The sequence below is a fragment of the Natator depressus genome, chromosome 22, assembly GCF_965152275.1.
Source record: "Natator depressus isolate rNatDep1 chromosome 22, rNatDep2.hap1, whole genome shotgun sequence".
Classification (NCBI taxonomy): Eukaryota; Metazoa; Chordata; order Testudines; family Cheloniidae; genus Natator; species Natator depressus.
In genome coordinates, this window is record NC_134255.1 from 1,799,377 (window position 1) to 1,823,092 (window position 23,716).

Sequence of the window (23,716 nt, forward strand, 5' to 3'; positions counted from 1 at the left end):
GGCTTCAGCTCTCCAAGAGGAGGCGAGCTGGTGCTTTGGGCTTCAGCCCAGCAGGTGGCGCCTAGGCTTTGACTTCAGCTGCACATGCTCATTATAACAGGTAACTGCGGCACTGTAGAGCTGGGCAGACCTCGTGTGCTGTGATCTCCCTGCATGCTGCTCACTACAGGCTGTGTATACTGTTCAGAAGTTGCATTTGAATAGTTTTAGATTGAAGTGTTAATCCTCTGTTAATTTCGTGGATGACAATGACATCTTCAAACTGTAAAAAATACAAGTATGAAGAGAGAAACTGAAGCTTTCAGCCAGAATGGGAGGAAGATTTTCATTCACTAGTAAAGGTGGCAAACCCCTGTGCCTTATCTGAAATGCATCACTCACTCACTACAAAGCAAGCAACTTCAAATGTCACTATAAAACGAATCACAATAACTTTTCATCTAAATGCCCTCCTGGCTCAGAATTAAGGAAAAACAAGGTAGCCACATTAAAATTATGCCTCAACAGACACTACTTTTGGCGTTCAGTAAGGAAGCTGACACAACAACTGAAGCTAGTTTTGTTATGGCATGGGCTATCACTCATGCTAAACATCCATATTGTGATGGAAAATTTGTTAAGAAGAACATTGCAGAAGTGGTTGCAATTTTAGATCCAAGTACCACAAAACTTCAACACTAATATAGCAAATTCCAATTTCATGCCGCACTATGAGGCAGATCTCCCAGATCAGTGCCAATGTCGCAAGCAAGATACAAAATTATATAAAGAATTCTCTAGTATTCAGCCTAGCTCTCGATGAATCCACAGAAGTTCAAGATAAACCACAACTAGCCATATTTGTTCGCTATGTTTCTGCAGATGTAATTGTGAAAGAAGAAATGTTGGGCTTAGTGGCACTAAAAGAAACAACGCGCAGTGTTGACATAAAGAACAAACTTGACAAAGCATTGACAAATGCTGATATACCGCTGGATAAACGTATCAACGTTTCAATGGATGGAGCATCTGCAATGGTGGGGGGAAAAGTAGGCCTTATCGTACTCTTGAAAAGTGATCCCAAATTACCAGAGTTTCTCCCTGTTCATTGCATCATCCATCATGAGCATCTCACAGGCAGATAGTTCAAGTATGAAAATGTTATGAAAATAGTCCTAGAAATTGTCAATTTCATCTGCTTGAATGGGAAAACTCATCGACAGTTCAAAAATTTCATTGAAGAGCTGGATCTTGAAGACAAACCTAATGACATCGCTTTCTACGTATTGTGAGGTGGTTATCAACCAACGTCTTAAATAGGTTTGTGGAACTGTTGGAGCCTATCAGTGCTTTCCTTGAAAAAAAGGAAAAGTCTTATCCACCACTGAAAGATGAGCAATGGATGCACTGATATTATGCAGCATCTGCAAACTCTCAATTTGGCACTCCAAGGGAAGGATAAGATTATTTCTAACCTTACTCAGACAGTCTTCAGCTTCCAGAACAAGTTAAAACTTCTGGAAATAGACATAGTGTCAAGAGACTTGAACCACCTTCCCCGCCTCAAGAGCAGGGTAAACACATTCCTTGAAATCAAAGTAGAAAATCACAAACTTGAGGAATACAGAGGTAAATTACAAGGACTGCCTGATGACTTTCAGGCCAGGTTTGAAGACTTGCAGAAGCTGAGATCCTGCTTTACCTTTCTTGTAAACCCATCCATTGTTGGTCAGGCTCTAAAGATGATGCATATATCAGTCTACAACCGAGTTCTGGAAGCAAGTGCCAGGAAAAAAGTAGCCTCAACTCAAGAAGACTAGTGTGAAACTCATTTCAATTTTTGGGCAACATACTGCTGTGAATCTCTGTACTCCGTGATGGAGTTCGTAAAATTGAAACATCGTTCAGTCCTTACAAATCAACCTACGCCTTGACAAGATATGAACCAGATTTCCAAAGACTTACGACCAGGATGGAGACTTACAAGACCTGTAGCTCTAGCAATAATTAGCTGTGATACAGTAAGTAGAATGTTAATATTTTTTAAAATGTATGTGTAAAGGTTGTGTGTGTCTTGCAGCTCTGGAACTTCTGAAGATTATTGGATCTGAGATTATTGGATCTCAGAGGTCAGTAAATTTGGCCACCCCGGTATATATTATCTTTTTTAACATTTTTGCTATAACATTCCTATAACTATATTTTAATATTTAATAAAGGTGCAAACAAGTTTATAAAAACCCAAACAAGAAATTGACAGTTTATTAATATTACGTTTGCACTAATGTTGAGGTGTCCCCTTACATTTTTTCCTTTGAATAAAAAAACCTGTGATTGATAAAAGAATTATTTTCATTTGCAATTGCATTATTTGTTGAGGCAAAAATATATGTACATATATTTATAACTGAGGCCTTTCTGAGCTTTGCAAGAAAAATTGATTATTAATAATATTATTATGGTTATGCCCCAACCGTAATATTAACATATTGTGGTAACACTTATATCTTAAAATATATCACATTAAGTGTTGTTGCTACAAAGTAAAAACAAAAGAAGTATTTACATGACAGTCACAACATACAATGACACAACACAACATCTGTGACATACCGGACAAATTTACAATGAAAGACGAATAGCAATAGAATTGTATTTATAACTATATAAAATAAGGCTTTAAGAACGTAAAGTTATTAAAGCAATGCATTTTAGAAAACAGACAGTGAGCAAAAGAGTTAAACCTTTAAATAAGCAAGTTATTCCCTTTTTATTTAAAACTTTTAATAAGAATTGATAAAAATCCACATTATTTGCCCACTTGGTTGTATTAATTTAGTTAACATAAAGCCGTTTCCATTACTTTATATTCCTTGTATTTTAAAAATGCTGCTATGTGGAAATAAGAAAAACTCACGTTTCATATAGTAATTAATGGCTAGGATTAGATGGCGAGCTAACATTTCTGTTGCTTGGCAACTATATCTTCTAGAAAGTTAGGAATATTTCCAGCTGTTGCATTCCTGACGGGTTAAAATTATTAATTTACTGGGCTTATTTAAAGTAACATTTTTACCTTAGGTTTTTTTCTCTTTTTTTTCCCCAGTCCCTTCATCTTTTTCCTGTTGTGCAGGTTTCTATAATAAGGACAACTTTTAAAACAGAGAGCAGAAGTGAGGAGAGGGGAGGGGAGGAGGGAGAGAGGGGAGAAGAGCAATCTAGGAAGGGAGGGAGACCTGAGCCAAGTGATTAATTAACTCTGTGAAGTACCAGCAGCAGCAGCGAGTTTTGCAAACAGAGAGGATATAAAGGAAAATTTAACTGATATATAAAACTATTTGAGAAAAAGGTTATATTATTAGCTCTGAACGAGGAGTGGGGTTCCGTAGGTTAAAGCAGAGGGTTGGGAACCCATACCCCTAGTTTTTATTCTGGCCCTGAGAAGAGAGCGGGGGTTATTATTTACCTAATTTTGGAAAACCTGAATTTGTTCCCCTAGTATCCTGTTGCTTTTGTCTGCATGCCAAATGGATTGCAGGATTGCCTTTCCCTGCTGCAGTTAACCATTTCTTGGCAACTCCATGCATTAATGAATCAATTCTAGGTGTTAACCTGCTCACTCTTGCTTTTTCACTTTGAAATTCTTTTTTAATCCACTCCCAGGGATCAAGTCGCAGCTCCCATCTCCTAATATACTCTGTGAGCAGGGCCGGATTTCCAGTTAGGCACAGTAAGCACGTGCCCGTGGGTGCTGGCATTCTAGGGGTACCGTACCTCTCTAGAACTGTGTGCAGCACGGTCAGCTGTAGGCAGGGGAGCGCTGAAGTTGCTGTGCCTCAGGGTGCATAAGGTGCAAATACAGCCCTGTCTGTGAACGGTTCCATTTTCTACTTCATCTGATTTACCAACCCAGTGAAAGTATTGTTTGCTACTTCTCCCTCCTGTGGACTTACTCCTCCCATTCGAGGAGGCACCAGTCTACGTCTCAGTTTAGGTTTTACCGGAATGTAGCTCTTATCATACGGTGGTGGTTGCAATGTGGTGACCCAGCCACAGGGATGGCTTGGTGGCTCTTGGTCTGGGTCATTCCCAATGTCCCCATTCCAACACCCATTCCAATCCTCTCATGTTCCATCTTTTAATTTTGATAGGGCCACCTTTTTCTATCTCTGTCCCCATTCTTCAGGCGCTGTAGAAGTCCCCGAAGCCTGTTGTTGCCCAACAAGATTTATAACAGGGGCCAGCACTTCTTTTTTTTGCAGATTTTCTACAGCTATTTCCAATTTTCTATTCTGTTCTTGTGCTTGCTGTAATGTATCATGCCTCTGGACTGCTTGCTGCCCTGCCAGGAGAGCTGGAGCCTTCCATGGCTTGGTTGCTTCTCTTAACTCTTCTATTGTTTTTGTTATTTGCCCAGCCAGTTTTGTGGTGTGTTGTCTTAACCATCTAACAGTCATGGCCATAGTTGGCAATATTGTACATTTATTATTCTTATTATTTTTCAAGGCTACACTCTCTGCCCTCGCCTTATAGATTCCAGTCCAGGTTTCCCCACACTCTGTTTTAAACTCGTATGGACCACTTTTTTCATTACCCAGGGCATCCAAACCTTGTCAAAGTTTGTAGAGATTTGTGGAAGAGAAGGGGTGCCCCAGCTCATAGTTTTCTGCCATCTGAGGTTGTAACCCCTAGAGCGGGCAGTGGGGTCACCAGTGTTGTTAAGTGCTATGGAATGTCATTGCTGTGGCAACGCTATCAAGGCTGCTACATTGTTACAGCTGCTCAGTGGATCCATTCTTGGCGCTCTGGTGTTAGCTGCACGAGCAGAGAGCGCAGCCTGATGCTTCAGCAGACCTCAGTGTTACTCGTAAAGAAAGACCACAGACTCAGCTTGGTGGCGAAGGTGCTCAACCAGGCTTATTATTGACAAAGAACAATACTACAGTGCTGGCTCTGTGGTTACAGGTACACTAACACATGTATGTCCACGACAATTGTACCAGCTCAGACAGCACACCAGGAGAGTGCCCCCTAGACTAGTCAAAGATGTCCCTCCTATGACTTCTCCTTGTACACACTGATACAAATAAGTTACGTATTACACTCCAGACGTTGTTAGTTACCAAACCTACACCTTGTATCTGCTAGTTCGAACAAAACATCCTTATCCATTATCCTGTCATCCCATCCTTATCTTATGAGGGGTCAGTGTGTTCTTGTACCATTTCTTAAGAATGTTTTTAGGTAGTTACTTGAGAACTCCGGGTGTTCTTGTACCAAACTGTCTGATCAAGAATGTGCTTACTTGGTTAGCCAAAACCTAGTGCGTTGTTGTTTTGCCAAGACTGGGCCGACTCTGGTTCACAGCCTTTGCTTCACACTGTTAGTTATGCCTAGGGCTCCATCAAGGCCTACAGTGTGAAGTGTCTGAAGATTAATAGTCACCAATTTAACTCTTGCATTGCACATTTTCTTCCCTTTCAGCACTACTCAAACTTATTTCAGATTCTGAGTCCAACGGCATTGTAGTTTTCTAGCTATCGATGTGTCCAGATACATAGTAATAGCAACATGGGCAACTCTTCATATGGCCCCTTCTAATAGCTGCTGATGGTGCCACTACTTCATCAGAAACGTCTAAATTTCCTTTAGTGTGGCTACCCTCTGCTTATTCCAACTCCAGTAGTCTTTGCCTTTACATTGACTGAAAATGTCATCTGGCCAGGGATGCACACTGGAAACAGTCTTTTCTATTTGACCCATGGAATGCCTGCAAATAGAATCATGGAATTATCGGACTGGAAGGGACCTCGAGAGGTCATCTAGTCCAGACCCCTGCACTCATGGGAGGACTAAGTATTATCTAGACCATCCCTGATAGGTGTTAGCCTAACTTGCTCTGAAAAATCTCCAATGATGGAGATTCCACAACCTCCCTAGGCAGTTTATTCCAGTTCTTAACCACCCTGACAGGAAGTTTTTCCTAATGTCCGACCTAAACCTCCCTTGCTGCAATTGAAGCCCATTGCTTCTTGTCCTGTCCTCACAGATTAAGAAGAACAATTCTTCTCCCTCCTCCTTGTAACAACCTTTTATGTACTTAACTGTTATCATGTCCCCTCTCAGTCTTCTCTTCTCCAGACTAAACAAACCCAATTTTTATATTCTTCCCTCACAGGTCATGTTTTCTAGACCTTTAATCATTTTTTGTTGCTCTTCTGTGGACTTTCTCCAATTTCTCCACATCTTTCCTGAAATGTGGTGCCCAGAACTTTACACAATACTCCAGTTGAGGCCTAATCAGCGCAGAGTAGAGCAGAAGAATTACTTCTTTGGTCTTCTTTACAACACTCCTGCTAATACATCCCAGAATGATGTTTGCTTTTTTTGCAACAGCATTACACTGTTGACTCATATTTAGCTTGTGATCCACTATGATCCTCAGATTCCTTTCCGCGGTATTCCTTCCTAGGCAGTCATTTCCCATTTTATATGTGTGCAACTGATTGTTCCTTCTGATGTGGAGTACTTTGCAGTTGTCCTTATTGAATTTCATCCTATTTACTTCAGACCATTTCTCCACTTTGTCCAGATCATTTACCCTCCAAAGAACTTGCAGCCCCTCCCAGCTTGGTATTGTCTGCAAACTTTGTAAGTGTACTCTCTATGCCATTATCTAAATCATTGACGAAGATATTGAACAGAATCTGACCCAGAACCGATCCCTGCGTGATCCCACTCATTATGCACTTCCAGCATGACTATAAACCACGATAACTAGTCTCTGGGAATGGGTTTCCAGCCAGTTTTGCATCCACCTTATTGTAGCTCCATCTAGGTTGCATTTCACTAGTTTGGTCATGCGAGACATTATCAAAAGCTTTACTAAAGTCAAGATATACAACTTCTACCACTTCCCCCCATCCACAAGGCTGGTTAACCTGTCAAAGAAAGCTATCAGGTTGGTTTGAGACGATTCATTTTTGACAAATCCATGCCAACTGGTAATTATCACCTTATTATCTTCTAGATATCTGCAAATTGATTGCTTAATTATTTGCTCCATTATCTTTTCAGGTACAGAAGTTAAGCTGACTGGTCTGTAATTCCCCGGGTTATTCATATTTCCCTTTTTATAGATGGGCACTATATTTGCCCTTTTCCAGTCTTCTGGAATCTCTCCCATCTTCCATGACTTTTCAGAAATAATCACTAATGGCTCAGATCTCTCCTCAGTCAGCTCATTGAATATTCTAGGATGTATTTCTTCAGCCCTGGTGACTTGAAGACATCTAACTTTTCTAAATAATTTTTAACTTGTTTCCCTATTTTAGCCTCTGATCCTACCTCATTTTCACTGGCATTCACTATGTTAGACGTCTGATCACCACCAACCTTCTTCTTGAAAACTGAAACAAAGAAATCATAAGCACCTCTGCCATTTCCACATATTCTACTATTGTCCACCCCCCCGCATTGAGTAACAGGCCTACCCTGTCCTTGGTCTTCCTCTTGCTTCCAAAGTATTTGTAGAATGTTGTTGTTTTTTTTACCCTTTATGTATCTAGCTAGTTTGATCTCGTTTTGTGCCTTGGCCTTTCTAATTTTGTCCCTACATACTTGTGTTATTTGTTTATATTCATCCTTTGTAATTTGACCGAGTTTCCACTTTTTGTAGTACTCTTTTGATTTTTATATCATCAAAGATCTCCTAGTTAAGACAGGGTGGTCTCCTGCCATACTCCCTATCTTTCCTACACAGTGGGATAGTTTGCTCTTGTGCCCTTAATAATATCTCTTTGAAAAACTGCCAACTGTCTTCAATTGTTTTTCCCCTTAGACTTGCTTCCCATGGTATCTTACCTACCAACTCCCTGAGTTTGCTAAAATCTGCCTTCTTGAAATCCATTGTCTTTATTTTGCTGTTCTCCCTCCTACCATTCCTTAGAATCATGAACTCTGTCATTTCATGATCACTTTCACCCAAGTTGCCTTCCACTTCCAAATTCTCAACCAGTTCCTCCCTATTCGTCAAAATCAAATCTAAAGCAGCTTCTCTCCTAGTAGCTTTCTCTACCTACTGAAATTAAAAATGGTCTCCAGTACATTCCAAGAACTTGTTGGATAATCTGTGCCCTGCTGTGCTATTTTCCCAACACATGTCTGGGGAGTTGAAGTCCCCCCTCACCACCAAGTCCTGGGCTTTGGATGAGTTTGTGAGTGGTTTAAAAGAAGCCTCACCCACCTCTTCTTCCTGGTTAAGTACTCTGTAGTAGCTTTCAGGTGGGCCTCCTCCAATTTTTTAGCTACTTAACTAGCATCATTTCTTGAAGAGCTGCATCTGGTATAAAAGAGTCACCCTGGGGCTGGGAATTAACAGCTGATATCTTTTAAGGAAACCTCAATTTTTTCTTCCACATTTGTAACTCTGCATATAATCTCGTCCATAGGTTTATCCAGCATGTCATTCTTCCCCTGTTAAACCATTTATAAACTACTTTTCACACCAGATTCTCTGATACCTTGCCACCATATTGCCACTCCCACTCCCAGCATTGACAGTTCTGATTCTGCACAGCATGTTCTACTTCACTTGAGCCATCTTCTGGCCAGGTTGGCCCGGGGAAAGCTGTATCAAAACTCCATGCACACAAATAACGATACAGGGTCCCCCTCCCTGTCACCTCCTAGCTTGCTCTTCCTTCTGGTATTTCAAAAGGGCCAATCGCCATTCATAGCAGTTGTGCAAATGTTGGTGTAACTGTCATTAAAACCCATGACCCATACTGGGAAACAGCTGGTAAAAGGCTTTAGCATCACCATCCAAAAACACTGCGAGCTACTCTGCTGCTTTCTCATCAGACCACTCATTCACAGAGAGAAGCGGCTCCATCTGTCAAGTACTCATGGGTTCCAACTGCATCTGCATGACCAGGCAGTTTCTTCTCAGGCTAAAGTTCTCTTGCCATCTTGAAGCTGCTGACACAAGGTGTGATACTTGCTTATGGAAACAAAAGGATATATTGGGACACTGCAAGTAACAACGTTAACACCACAGACAAGACTTAAGCTGCTCCTACATCCATCCCCTGAGCCAAGACAAGTTAACACTAAGATAAAAATTTTGCATCACCTACTGGTGGAGGTTTTGTCTGCACTGATCATTGCAGTATCAAATTATTCATGCTATAGGGAAATAAGAGAGTTTGAAAGTGTGGCATAGCACACATAGATGAAATCCTGGCCTTCCTGAAGTCAATAGGAGTTTTGCTATTGACTTCAGTACAGCCAGGATTTCACCCATGTCTCCAGAACAAATATCTGATCAAAGCACTGACAGTGGTTTTGTGCAGTCTGTATTAGCAGATGTTTTAACTTGTGCTTTTACCGTTGCTATTACAAGCAGTAACTTATCTCATCGTGTAGGCACCATTAAGGGCACACTTCTCAGCTGCTGCATACCATGGCTAATAAAGAAGTCAGAAGAGTTGCTCATAATATACCATGATCGACCATAACATGCTGCAGAATTAGCCAGAAGTTAATAAACCAATATAGATGGAAATAAATAGCTTAAAGAAAAAAAAAGTCTATCCATTTCTTTAAGTAATGGCTAGATTAGAAGGTAATGACGTTTGGGATGTCTTGCCATCTCCTCAGACCTTCTGAAAACCTAGCAGCACGTATATCAAGCCAGGCCAGGTATCAGACATTACTTATCAGGGCTGTAAGTTTGGGCATCTAGAGATTTTATGTAAATGTTATAGTGTCTCAATTTCTATATTAGATAAATATGCATTACAGTATTTGCATCAGTCTCCAGTCATAAATCCATCAATCCCCCACCACAACATCAAACCTATTAATTCCCCCCTCTCTTTTCTCCCTTCCATCACTGCCTCCCCTTTTCCCTTCAAGTTTCCCCATCTCCTCTTTGGCTTTTTTGTTATGCCGTCAAATCCCCCCCTCCTCTTTGCTCACTCCTTCTTCCCTGAAATTTCTCTCCTCTCCTTTCTTCCTCTCACTCCTGCTTGCATCGCCCTTGAGCTTTTCTGTCTTCCTGGGGCATCAGTATATCTTTTCCTCTAAACCCTGGAGGGACCAGGAAGTCATTCTCTCTATCACAAGGATACATGCTGGGAAGTGGGAGCCAGAATCCTACTCCCTATCTTGGCTGCTATAGTGTGCTCTAGGCTGCAGTCTGCTGCTCCCCCTGCAGACCCATGCATGCAGAGCTCGCTCTCTGTATTGCTGGGCTGGCTGGATAGCTACTAGACAGTCTGCAGGGGGAGGATAAAGAGAAAGTCCCTGCCATAGAGTAGAATGATATAGTTTTAGGTATGGGCCAGGCCTGAGAGTGTCCTGGTGAAACTGAGATGTACAGAGGTAAATTTTTATTGCAGAGATTATATCTGATGGGAATAAGTGCTGTTCCCTTTTGTGTTTCTAAGCAGGAATTGGGGTAAAAGAAGAAAGCATCTCCCTTGCTGGCCTTACAGGGTCCACACAAGATCAATTCTCTGTCCTGCAAGCTAAGGAATTTTATGATTATGGGCAATGGTCTGTCAGCATCAAGAAGCCACAGCGTGGGGGAATCTATGTGCCCATTTAAAATCCCTGATTTTCAGCGTATCTGGTTGTCCTTCTTGGCATTGTATAATCCTGGCAGCCTCAGAAAGCAAAAGACAAACCAAGGCCCCCTGTGGGACTCATGTTCAAAGTGCAGTGAGAAAGCAGCTCCTCAGCAGAGTGCTCACATGGAAACCGCGGCTGTCATGGGGGGCGGAGGAGTGAAATTGCAGCAGGCAGGTAATGATAAGTGCTGAATACTAGAAGGCCTTTGCTGCCCCGTGATGCAATTAATGTAATAGATTCATACCTGATTCCACATAGGTGGATCTGAACAGAATTTGCTTCCTCATGTGGCCCTAGAATCTTCTTCCTCCTACTTCATTGCCTTAATTTTAAGGTGTTTGTGGCTATTACAGAGCAATTTTGATTGAAATGTATTGCTCACAGTATTTGGCTGACAGTCCCTTAAAGGTACTGATCTTTTCGGTGATGAGACATGGGGTGGATATGATGGAATAAGAGGGATTTTCTCTTTTGATAGAGAGAGAAGTAGATTCAATCAACCACTCTGCACCAAGGCCCCTGCTATATGCCTCTGCATTCCCCAGCCACAGTGTGGGTAGCTATACCTAAGAGCAGCTTTCAAAAGAGTTCCATCCTTAGAATTCTTTACATTAAGAATGAGTGTCCTTCTAAAAGATACATTCTAGCTCAACCAGAAGTTAATTATCTCAATGCAGGAATCAGTGGGTGAAATTCTGTGGCCTACTAATGCATGAGATCAGACTCAATGGTAAAATGGTGGCCTTAAAATCAGTGACTCTATTAATCTATTGCCATGTAAGTAACAAAAACTAAACTTCATTGAAGCTTTTTTCCCTAGCATGGCTGTCCCTAGGATTTTTGCTGCAGAACCCCTCTGCTCCACATCCTGGTTCTCTCGAGATGCCCTATCCACAGCTGTACCATGTAGCCCTACTGTAGATAACTCTCTGACTCCAGCAGTTATTTTCGGTTAGGTGTCAGTTATTCCTGCTGAGAGCATGAAGATGGGACCTGAGAGAAGTTCCAGATCTTATGCTGTAGTTAGAGCTTGCTGAATGCACCTAACAGAATAACTCAGCAGAAATTACCTTGCACTTTCACGCAGTGTTCAAGACCCTGATAATAGGATGTATCTACTTAGGAACCCTGCATCTCTACACATGGGCTTAGCCTGTTACCCATTCATTCCATTAATAGACAGTTTCTTCTCTACAATGCTGATCATTGTTACTTGCAGATAGTGCCCTGGGCTGTGCACGGCTTTGTCAGCTGTCACGCTTCGCACTCAAGGCGGTGGCATTTCAGTACTTGGTGAAGTGAGCTCTGTTGTGGCTCCACAGCGAACATTGACTTGAGTATTGCACTTGAAGTACAGCATGTATTTCTGAGTTTTAGAATTGACTAGAAGGAAGATGTTACTTATACACTGTAAATACCTTACTCACAATGGTGAGCAGCTACCAGTGGAGTCAATAGGACTACTTTGGAGAACAACAGCTTACCAGTGTGAATGAGGGGTTTGCAGCCTGGATCTGTTTGAGCAAGAAATTGTCAGTCCCACCTTCAGTGTTGCCTACAATGAGAGCACAGGGAACCAGGGATTGGCAAAGAGGCTCTTCAACTGCTCATATATATATGCACCATTGTCACCATGCCTCAGTGGGTTACAGCTGAGAATACCAGATTCAGGACAAACTGCTGAGAAATAGGGCAGACTCACCCCAAACAGGGGTATATATATTAGATATGCCAAGCCATTAACAAAAGTAAACTTTTAACTCACCACAAGAAGTCAAAAATGCACTCTCCTTAGGCATTCCAGCATATATTTCACCAACCAGACACTAGACTTATGATGAGTGGTTACTGAAAACCAATTTCATCAAACAAAGGGTTTTTCTGATCTCAAGAGACCAGTGACATAGCCAGGTTAATATATATCTCAGCTCTTACCCAATAATCATGCTGTTGCCAATCCTTTAATAGCTAAAATCTAAAGGTTTATTTTTAAGAGAAAAGAAATAGAGAGTTAAAATGGTTAAGGAAATCATATACATACAGTCATTGCAAAGTACTTGTATCAGGTTTGAAGCAGTGATGGAATAAACTGCTAGTTTGCAAGTCTCTCCAGAAATTACCCAATCAGTTTGGTAGTCATCAGTCATTGTTCAGAGCTTCCTTATTAGAAATTCAACCCAGAGAAATGAAGCAGGAAATGAAGACAAAATGGGGATGTTTCTAGGGTCTTTTACACCCTCTCCCAGGTGGATGGAATTTTTCTGTCCCAAACAAAGCTCCCAGTCTCAGTTTGTGGAAAATTACAGGCAGAAGATGGAGTCCAGGGTCACATGAGCAAGTCATATGCCTTTGCATGGCTTGCTAACTCACAGGAGCAAGCCATTGGCCACATGGAGGTTAAGGCATCTGCAGGAAGAGCCAACGGGTGGAATGAGTTTCTTTTATGGCCCACTGTGAGAGTTAATTGCCCTTGAGGGGCCATCAACACAAAGCTGTCTGTCCTGAATGTAGTTTTTACATTGTGGGTGTTACCCCAGGATCAAATACATTTGAAATACTGGTACATAGTCAATGTTCATAACTTTAGTTACAAAGATGATACATGCATACAAACAGGATAATCGTATTTGATAGATTCTAACTTTTTCATTGATACCTTACATGACATACTTTGTATGAGATTTGTTACAATAACAGTGGTAGTAACATTGATATACAAGGTCATATTTCAATCGTACAGAATCACAGCCATGATGGGGGAAAGGAGCTGTATATTGCCCTTGCAAGTCAGGTGACAGCTTTATTAATGATTTCAGAGTAGCAGCCGTGTTAGTCTGTGTTCACAAAAAGAAAAGGAGTACTTGTGGCACCTTAAAGACTAACAAATTTATTTGAGCATAAGCTTTCGATGAAGTGAGCTGTAGCTCATGAAGGCTTATGCTCAAATAAATTTGTTAGTCTCTAAGGTGCCACAAGTACTCCTTTTCTTTTAGCTTTATTACTATGTAACCATATGTACATATTTAGCTCCCAAAGGCCCACTCATGACTGGGGCCCCATTTTGCTGGATGCGACACAAACACAGATAGAAAGACACAGGTGTGATGGGTTGGATCACAGAAACGCCCTTGGGGCTGCCAACTGATGTGCCAAGACTACTTCTGCCCCTTCTTTCTCTGCCAGCTTGGGACTTCAGCACCCTGTCTTGTTGAGCCAGACATGCCAGTCTGCTCCAACACAGACCCAGGGTCTGAACCACGTGCCCCAAAGCTGCAGACTTAACTGAAAGCAGCTTAAGAAATGTTCCTGTCTTTGACACTCAGATGCGCAACTCCCAACGGGGTCCAAACCCCAGATAAATCCGTTTTACCCTCTATAAAGCTTATACAGGGTAAACTCATAAATTGTTTGTCCTCTATAACAATGATAGAGAGATATGCACAGCTGTTCGGCCCCCCACCCCCCCAGGTATTAATACATACTCTGAGTTAATTAATAAATAAAAAGTGATTTTATTAAATACAGAAAGTAGGATTTAAGTGCTTCCAAGTAATAACAGACAGAACAAAGTGAATTACCAAGAAAAATAAAGTAAAACACACAAGTCCATATCTAATACAGTAAGAACTCTGAATACAGATAAAAACCTCACCCTTAAAGGAATTCCAGTAAGCTTCCTTTTACAGACTAGTCTCCTTCTAGTCTGGGTCCAGCAATCACTCACACCCCCTGTAGTTACTGTCCTTTGTTCCAGTTTCTTTCAGGTATCCTTGGGAGTGGAGAGGCCAGCAGAAGACAAAATGGAGGGGTATCCCAGGGGTTTAAATAGACTTTCTCCTGTGGGTGGACACCGCCCCCCCGCCCCCCGTGTAGAATCCAGCTACAAAATGGACTTTTGGAGTCACATGGGCAAGTCACGTGTCCATGTATGACTGAGTTTCTTACCACCCAAGCCAAATTCCTGGGAAAGCTCAGATGTGGACTGGCATCTTCAAGATCCATTGTCTGTTAAGTGCTTCTTGATTGAGCATTTAACTTGCACATTCCTTTCTCAAGAAGCTGACCAAATGCTTACAAAGGCTACTTAAAAAATCAAGCCAGTACACACGCAATATTCATAACTTCGAACACAGGTGTACATATTTAGCTCCCAAAGGCCCACTAATGACTGGGGCCCCATTTTGCTGGATGCTACACAAACACAGATAGAAAGACATAGGAATACAGGAACTGCCAGCATGGATCAGAATCATGAGGGGAAGAGTTAGCAAAGTTCATTTTTCTAACTTGGTAACTTTTCCAAAGTTGGAGACATTTTTAAAAGTTAAAGTAGAAAAAGGGAAATGTTAAAAAGAGAGGAAAGAATTAAAAAACCAATAACTAGACATTCTATTCCATTCAGGAGCAAAAACGGGAGAAAACAAAAATCCAAAAATCCAAAATTTCAAAAAGTTGGTTTCATTTCTGAAGGTTGAATTGAAATGTGAATGTCAATTAAAATGAAATGAAATTTCAGATAGAATGAAAGCATTTTAAAAAATTGGAATCTAAATGAAAATATATTGTTTTATTTCATTCTGAAGTTTTCCCATGGAAAAAAAATATCTAAATATGTACAACAGAAATTCATTGTTGGAAAAAAGTATATTTTATTCTCTGTTTATTAATATTTCTAAAATGCTTTGAGACCCCTAAAAATCTCGGTCTGCAGATGAGCACAGGGTTAGTATTGAATTAACCCTTTGATCGAAGGCTAATTCCCAATAAGGCTTGTTTCTGCTGATTGTATCTGGAATCTTTGTATAAGCTGAGGTTTATGTTGGTCTCTCTAGGATTTGCTGCAGAATTCTCCGAACTCAATGACTGCAGTGGCCAACAACCCCCAGGGAATTGTGGTCCCAGCATCAGCGCTGCAGCCGGGGAACATCTCCATGGCAACGGTCAATTCACAAGTTGTGTCAGGTGGGAGGCGTGCAACGTACATCATTGACCATGTTAGTCACATCTTTTGCATGCTTAGGTTCTTTTCTTTAGATGACAAGGGGAAAAAAACCTGAGTAAGAACAGGCAGAGCAAATGTCTGTGAAATGAAAGGTATGGCATGGAACTGGACAGCACTTTGCACGTCCAAGTGTCTTCTGACTCAAATGTTGTGAAATGGGAACACCTGTCTTTCTGTTAAAGCTGAGATAATTAACTGCACAGCAGGAGAGCTCTGATGACTCTACTGGCTCTGCCTTCTTGGATCAGGGCTCACAATACTGCATGCTGGCCCCTTGGTAGCCAGTAGGTTCATTTTCATGTTACTGTCTCAGACCATTCTTTGTGAGCTGGACAGTGTCTGTTATTTCAGCAACTCTAGTTCTGCTTTGGGTACCGACCTGTGGCCCAGGATCAATTTGTCCAGTGCAGAATTGATGTGTTTTTAAACAGAGCTGTAGTGGTGATGCATCACCCTTCTGTCATTTCTGCTTTGCAGAATGTCAAATTCTGTAGTTCCAGGGATCTTCTGAGCCCCAGAAAAGGATGACAGTGTTCTATCCCCTCACAGCCACTCCGGCTGGGGCTGCCCCAGGGCCCCAGAACCTGAGAGCTCTTGGCTTTGGAAGGGAATGACATTATTTTGTCATACTTTTACTGTGATCCTTTGCTTGAACTACAGGAATGGATCTAGACCCAGTTTTATCTGGCTAGTCCAATCCCTGTGCTTTTGTACTGGACAGAGTGCAGCTCTGCTAAAAGTGTTAATATGCTCCTTTCAAAACTGACTTCTCATGACAACTCTGAGCTGCAGCTGAGACCAGTGACACCACTGGCCTTGAGCATGTGCCTCCCCTTGGCCAGCCTGGAGTGATAAATACCAGCTGTTTCCCTAAAACTCTGCTTTGAACCATATCTTTGTCAGGTGGAGCCCTTTACCAGCCTGTAACTATGGTAACATCTCAGGGCCAAGTGGTAACCCAAGCAATCCCACAAGGAGCCATACAGATCCAGAACACACAGGTAAGATGAGTGGGACTGAGAGGCCTGAAAGGGCTAAGCCAGAGCACTGGTTTCCTTAAAGTTTTAAAAGGGGAACAACTACAGGGAAAGAGCATGGTCATTTTTCATTCATCCACTGCTCTCACATCTCCCTCTGCCCCCACAATCTCCTTTCATGCCCTGTCTTAGCTCCTTCTCTGTCTGGTCACATACTTGCTCTCACACTCTCTTTTTGCACATAATCTCATGTTCCCTCCTCTCACACTCTCCCCTTGGTGCTATCTTGTGCTGTCTCCCCTCTCACACTCACTCCTGCTCTCTCACCTAAATTGTGCAGGCAGACTCAGTTACAAACAACAGTTGCCACTGCTTTTAGCAGATTTTAGGTCCAGCAGTTCCTGACAATATGCTTAGCAATGAGGAGCCGGACATTCTGTCAGCGGACAGCTCTCATTAAAATCAGTGGGGGGTAGGTACTCACACATGATGAGGCCCGGGACATCCAGCCAGACCTATGGTTAATGCAAGTGTGATGGATTGTCAAAGGGAGATCTGCGTTTTGATCCTGCACTAACACTCTGGCTTCGTAGTAAGTAACTGACCCGTGACATGTGAACGTCCTTGAGGAGATGCAGACCCATGACCATGACCAGCCTGTGTGAAGTAAGTCAAAGGAAGGCTCCGATTTAGTTGGGGTTGGTCCTTTGAGCAGGGGGTTGGACTAGATGACCTCCTGGGTCTCTTCCAACCCTAATCTTCTATTATTCTATGATAATCCACTTCTGAGGGGCAGGGAGATTCAGTGAAGTTATTCTCTGACCTTATTGCAATAGGTTTGACAGACTGATGGAGTCCTGTGCTTGCCCTATATGAACACATATTTCGGTAAGACTTTTTAGGATCTGAATCCCAAATATGTATGTGCTCCTGCTGTGGTTAGCTACATTATCTTAGTAGTGGGCTGCCTCATCCACTGAAGAGACCTGAACTAGCTAGGGCCTAATGTTTCAGAGAGTTCAGGGTCTGGTAATAAGAACTGCCCTCTGCTGAAATAAAGCTCTGTTCCTCCAGAGCTCTTTGGCAGTTCAGTGTTGTAGATCTTTGAAGCTTGGGAGAACAAAGCTCCTTGTTTAGTTTTCTCTGTAAAAAATAAAACTATACACACGGAATGCAAAAAATACAATATAAAGTTAATGATAAAATTACAGTTAATCACACAAAAGTCAAGAGAGGTTAAACTAAAGGTTGCTCACACAACTGTAACTCTGCCTCTTTGTTTGAATGCATTATAAATACAGGGACAGATTCACCCACATGATGCACTCTTGTGATGCAAAGCAGCTATAAATCCATTTAAGCAGCGACTTAAGCTAGGTTTACATCTGCTTTGCATCACAGTGGTGCAAAGCAGCTGGAGTGTACCTGTGAATCTGGCTCAGGTTTTAATTACATGATCACACACTCTTTCTCAAGATAATACAAAAACATATCATACTGGGCTTTTCTACAACCTCAGACAGACACATATAACATCTTGTAGTGCTATGCAGTCCACAGAAGTCGTTTATATGAAATGTATGTGGAACACCACACTTAGAAACATGCTATGAACAACAACGAGTCATAACAACAAAGAATCATAAGGAAAATGCATTGGCTTTCACAGGGGTTTAGAATTAAATAATAAACTCTTCCATCAGGAACACACGTACATTTGATGTCAGTTTGTAGGGGAAAAAAATCAGTTTTCTATTTACTTGAAGTGGTCTAGCTAGAAATGTGTTGATAACTTTCAAGCCAAGTGTAAATTCTGTACGCGGTTTACCCTGCACTGAAGAGACAATATTTAAAAGAACAAACATTCAAAAACAATTATGGCCTAGTTGGCAGATGCGACTGAGGCAATAGAAGCTGTGGATGTCCAGCACTTCTGAAAGGCACGTCCTTAACAAAGAAAGATGAATGCATTGAGTCTCAGAGTGTTCAGAAATGCGGAGAGTTACAGTGAAAAAATACACAATAGTTAACCTTTTATTGTAAGGAATTGCAAACAGGCATTTCTCTGAGATAGCCACCAGTTTGGTTCATTCCAGAGCTACAGCTAAGGTGATTATCAAACATTTTAATGTGAATTAGGCTGAACTTGAGCAATTTATTGGAGGGTTATAGACAGACTTTAAGGTCAGAAGGGACCATCGTGATCATCTAGTCTGACCTCCTGCACATTGCAGGCCACAGAACCTCTGGCTGAGTTACTGAAGTCCTCAAATGATGGTTTAAAGACTTCAAGTTACAGAGAATCTACCACTGACACTAGTTTAAACCTGAAAATGACCCCCGTGCTGCTTGAGGCAACAGCAAATTTTTGAATGATCTGCATTGTATAGAATAAAAGTGATACAACAATATACAGCAATGCACAGGATAATACATCTCTCCTGTCAACAAAAGATATCGCCATAATCACTCATCCACAGCTCCCACGCACATGAATTATGGAGCTCAGTGAAAAGGTTCATTTGTTTCATTGTTCATCACTAGTTTGTTTCCATTTTATTCCCCCTCCCTTTTCATAAATTATAGGCATTTGCAGAAACTGATTCAGAATACTGAGATCTGTATTCACTGGGCTAAAGAATTTTCCCAGCCTTCCACTGGAAATGCGTAAAGACAGAGTCAAATCTAGCTGACAGATGTTCGTGCTTTTTTCATACAAAAAAACTTTATCTGAAGGTAAGGGTTGCAGATTTAAGCACACAAAATGCCAGAAATAAGGTTGTCTGTGCAACCTAACTATATGCCTCCTTCGTAACAGAAGCAGGGGTCCTTCTGTTTCTGTACTCATGTAATTAAAGACTGTCATAATACACACACTCACACACACACACACACACACACACAGAGGCAGATTTAAGGTTGCATTGGTGTTTCCTGCCCAGTTAGTGTTTGATTTTGTGGTTTTAACTTTCTTTTAATAAAGGTCGTGTGTGTGAAGTTTTAGGTTTTTTTAAAAAACGAGTTATAAAAACTGAAATTCTGTCACACAGAACCATAATGGAGATTTTTAAGAGCAGGTTAGACGAATATCTGTCCAGGATGGTCTAGATAATACTTACTCCTGCCATGAGTGCAGGGACTGGACTACATGACCTCTCGAGGTCTCTTCCAGTCCTACGATTCTACAATGACTCCTCCCTTTGTGGTCTGAATCCAGTAGGGGAACAGCAGACACCACCAATTTGGTCAACTTAATTTACCCTCTCTACACACATATCATAAAAAAACTCATTGCATCTACTTCGAGATGAGATATGATGCAGAGTGGTCAAGTTATTCCATTTCTATGGTCATGGCAAAAACAATGATGACACCAACACATTAAAATGACAACTTTGAAATATTTGCATTCGGCTGTTAAATAATACATAGTCATTAAACTAAGACAAAATTGGATTTTTTTGTGATCTCAAAGCATCACAACAACAATAACCTAAGGGTTAAACAAAATCTAATAATAAATATGTACAGGTATCATCATCATCCTCTTGTTCACCATTGTGGTCTCTGTTGGGAGTGTGGGCATGACATTTTGGGGTACAATCCAGACCAGCGAGGAGCTGTGTCACCACTTTCCCTGAAATCTGGGGTGCCTCCCAATGCTTTGCTGCTGTAGCTCCCAACCTGGGCTCCTCACAAACAGCCAAACAGCATGCAAGTCACCTCCTGAGTGTCTGTGTATAGCTTCAGCCCTGGTCCAGCAGCTCTGACCCCAGCAGCCTGTCAGCAAACACCAGCCACACTCTGGCTTCCAACAGCCTTGGTTACTACCTGCAGAGTGGCCCAAACACACTCCCAGAAACGTGTTCTGCACAGTCCAGCACTCTCCTGGACAGTCCAGGTGTGCTAGATCCATTGTCCCTCTAAGGGGATCAGTATACAACAGTCTTGTTACTTTTAAATGGAGTTACCCAAACAAGTCACAGCACTGGATTCATTTTGATTAAAGAATAAAACAAGTTCATCTAACTACAAAGAAACAGATTTTAAGTGAGTACAGGTATTAAAGTCAGAAGTGTTTATAAGAGAAATAAAGATAAAACATTTTCTAAACTTAAACTAGACGTGGGTCAAGGTGAAGTTTTTACCACAGCTACCCAGTAACAGTGCTAATCAAATTCTCATGCCAGGATCTGCTCCCAGAGTCCAAAGGTTGTTTCTTTTGTCTTCTTAAGTGAAACAGAGAGAGCGAAGGATAGGGAGAGATAGCGTGTTTCTACCCCTCACTTCTATAGTTCAGTCACCCATTGATGACAGGGACAAGGAGTCTCACTGTAAAAGAGGTTTCATGTTGTTGTTTGCTAAAATGCAGATTTGCCTTGTCTCCGTATTGCAGTTTTGAGGACTTTGTTTAGTACTCATATGTAAATTGAGGTAAAACACACACATTCCTTTCAGACCTGCTTGACCAGTCCTGGCTAACTGGGGCTACATGGGTTTGAACTTGTGCTACCAACATCATTCTGGAGAAATTCATAACTTTACAAATAATGTTGTTACACGTTTCATCATAATATTATTGACCAGTGAGTTATTAGTTTTCAAATTATATCTCACAAGGCATGTTTTTTACAGTGCGGAGTAGGGGTGCATTTGGTCACAATGGGTTACCACCAATCTTCATTGCCTTGCATGTATATAGTTCTGTACGGGGAAGATTGTTCTGACTACGGACAGTTGATTGTGTGGAAGCCCCTGCTGGTACAGGCACAAATAAGGTCTTATAGAAGTTCAGATGCCATTGGTCCTTTGAAGAATGCAGGAAGTAGTTTGTTATCCACATTTTTCCATCCAAGTGATGAAGGCAAACCAGATATTGGATCACCAATGCGTAGACATCCAAATCTTTGTTTGCTAAAATGCACTTCTGACATGCTCTTCAATGTTGATAAATCCAAAGTGATGCATATTGGAAAACAATCCCAACTATACACACAGAAACAGCTAAATTAGTTGTTACCACCCAAGAAAGATCTTGGAGTCATTGTGTATAGTTATTTGAAAACAACCGCTCAATGAGCAGCAGCAGTCAAAAAAGCTAGCAGAATGTTAGAAACCATGAGGAAAGGGATAAATAAGACAGAAAATATCATAATGCCACTATATAAATCCACGGTACACCCACACCTTGAATACTGCATGCAGTTCTGGTCGTCCCCCATCTCAAAAAAAATTAGAAGTGGAAAAGATACAGAAAAAGGCAACAAAAATGATTAAGGAAAAGCTTCCATATGAGGAGAGATTAAAAAGACCAGGACTTTTCAGCTTGGAAAAGAGACAACTGAGGGGGGATATGAAAGAGATCTATAAAATCCTGAATGGTGTGGAGAAAGTGAATAAGGAAGTGTTAGTTACCCCATCACATAACACAAGTACCAGGGGTCACCCAAGGAAATTAATAGGCAGCATGTTTAAAACAAACATAGTGAAGTACTTCTTCACATAATACACAGTCAACCTCTAGAACTCATTGCCAGGGCCATCTGAAGGCCGAAAGTATAAATGGATTCAAAAATGAAATAGATATATTCCTGAAGGATAGGTCCATCAATGGCTTTTAGCTAAGATGGTCAGGGATGCAACCCCATGCTTTGAGTGTCCCTAAGCCTCTGACTGCCAGATGTTGGGACTGGACTATAGGGGATGGATCACATGATAATTGTCCTGTTCTGTTTACCTTTGAAGCGCCTCGCATTAGCTACTGTCAGAAGACAAGGTAGTGGGCTAGATGGACCATTGGTCTGACGCAGTATCGCTATTCTTATGTTCTTCAAATATGTCCTCCCATGGTGGAAGTTTGCCTAGTGTCTTGTCAAAGACTTTAATTACAGAATTAACTTGGTTAAAACCTTCTAGGATCTGCCTTAGGTACTCAGCTGCCAATTCATCAATGTGTGGGATTTGTCTCCAGCCATCATGTGTATGATAGCCATGACACCTCTGATGTACACTATGGTTTCTATGTTACATTGTCTTAGCTTCTGGATTCTTTCAGCTTGAGCTTCCAGCTGATGCCCTAATTCAGCTTTGTCTGTTCTTCTCATTGTTCTATCAGTATCCAAGAGGGACATAGAAACAGGTCCTACTGGGTGACAAAGAACAGTTGCCATTGAAACATCATCACTGCATCTCGCTAAGGACGGGCCTGTGTGGAAAACAGTTTCTGGACTGATAGCTGCTGTGACTGTCCCTTGCTTGCCAGACTTAGATATGGTTTTCTTGGCTATGTCAGCAAATGTTCTGATGCCAGATTTCTTAACTGGGCTGAAAAAGCTACATGTCCCATCAGAATCAAGTGCACCTCTCACAAATCTCTCCATTTGTTCTTCACCAACACCTGCTATTTTCAGCAGAGACTCTTATACATCTGATGTTATATGCAGTGCAGTAGATATTGTGATGGGTTCGGTCACAGAGACCCCCTTGGGACTGCCACCTGATGTGCTGAGACTACCCCAAGCCCATTTTCCCTGCCAGCTTGGGACTTCAGAACCCTGTCTTGTTGAGCCAGACACACTAGCCTGCTGCAAACACAGACCCAAGTCTGAACCACATCCCCCAAAGCTCCAGGCTTTAACTGAAAACCACTTAGCAGGCACCCCTGTCTCCAGCACCCAGATACCTAGTTCTCATTGGGACCCAAACCGCAAATAAATCTGTTTTACTCTGTATAAAGCTTATACAGACCAAGGGAAGGTCATGCCTGACTAATCTAATCGCCTTCTATGATGAGATTACTGGTTCTGTGGATGAAGGGAAAGCAGTGGATTTATTGTTTCTTGACTTTAGCAAAGCTTTTGACACGGTCTCCCACAGTATTCTTGTCAGCAAGTTAAAGAAGTATGGGCTGGATGAATGCACTATAATATGGGTAGAAAGTTGGCTAGATTGTCGGGCTCAACGGGTAGTGATCAATGGCTCCATGTCTAGTTGGCAGCCGGTATCAAGTGGAGTGCCCCAAGGGTTGGTCCTGGGGCCAGTTTTGTTCAATAGCTTCAAAAATGATCTGGAGGATGGTGTGGATTGCACTCTCAGCAAATTTGCGGATGATACTAAACTAGGA

The 23,716-nt window shown here is 41.6% G+C and overlaps 1 protein-coding gene across 10 annotated transcripts in view; it reads left to right on the forward strand.

Moving 5' to 3' along the window:
* Nucleotides 1–23,716, forward strand: part of PKNOX2 (PBX/knotted 1 homeobox 2) — a 726,589-nt gene that overhangs the window by 609,667 nt on the left and 93,206 nt on the right. For 9 of the 10 annotated variants that reach the window (XM_074936676.1, XM_074936667.1, XM_074936669.1 and 6 more), the window contains 2 exons: nt 15,447–15,576; nt 16,520–16,617. The exons of the other annotated variant lie outside the window; for it this stretch is intronic. In XM_074936676.1, the coding sequence (XP_074792777.1) occupies nt 15,447–15,576; nt 16,520–16,617 (228 nt within the window). The remainder of the gene's footprint in view (nt 1–15,446; nt 15,577–16,519; nt 16,618–23,716) is intronic. 10 annotated transcript variants of the gene reach the window in all.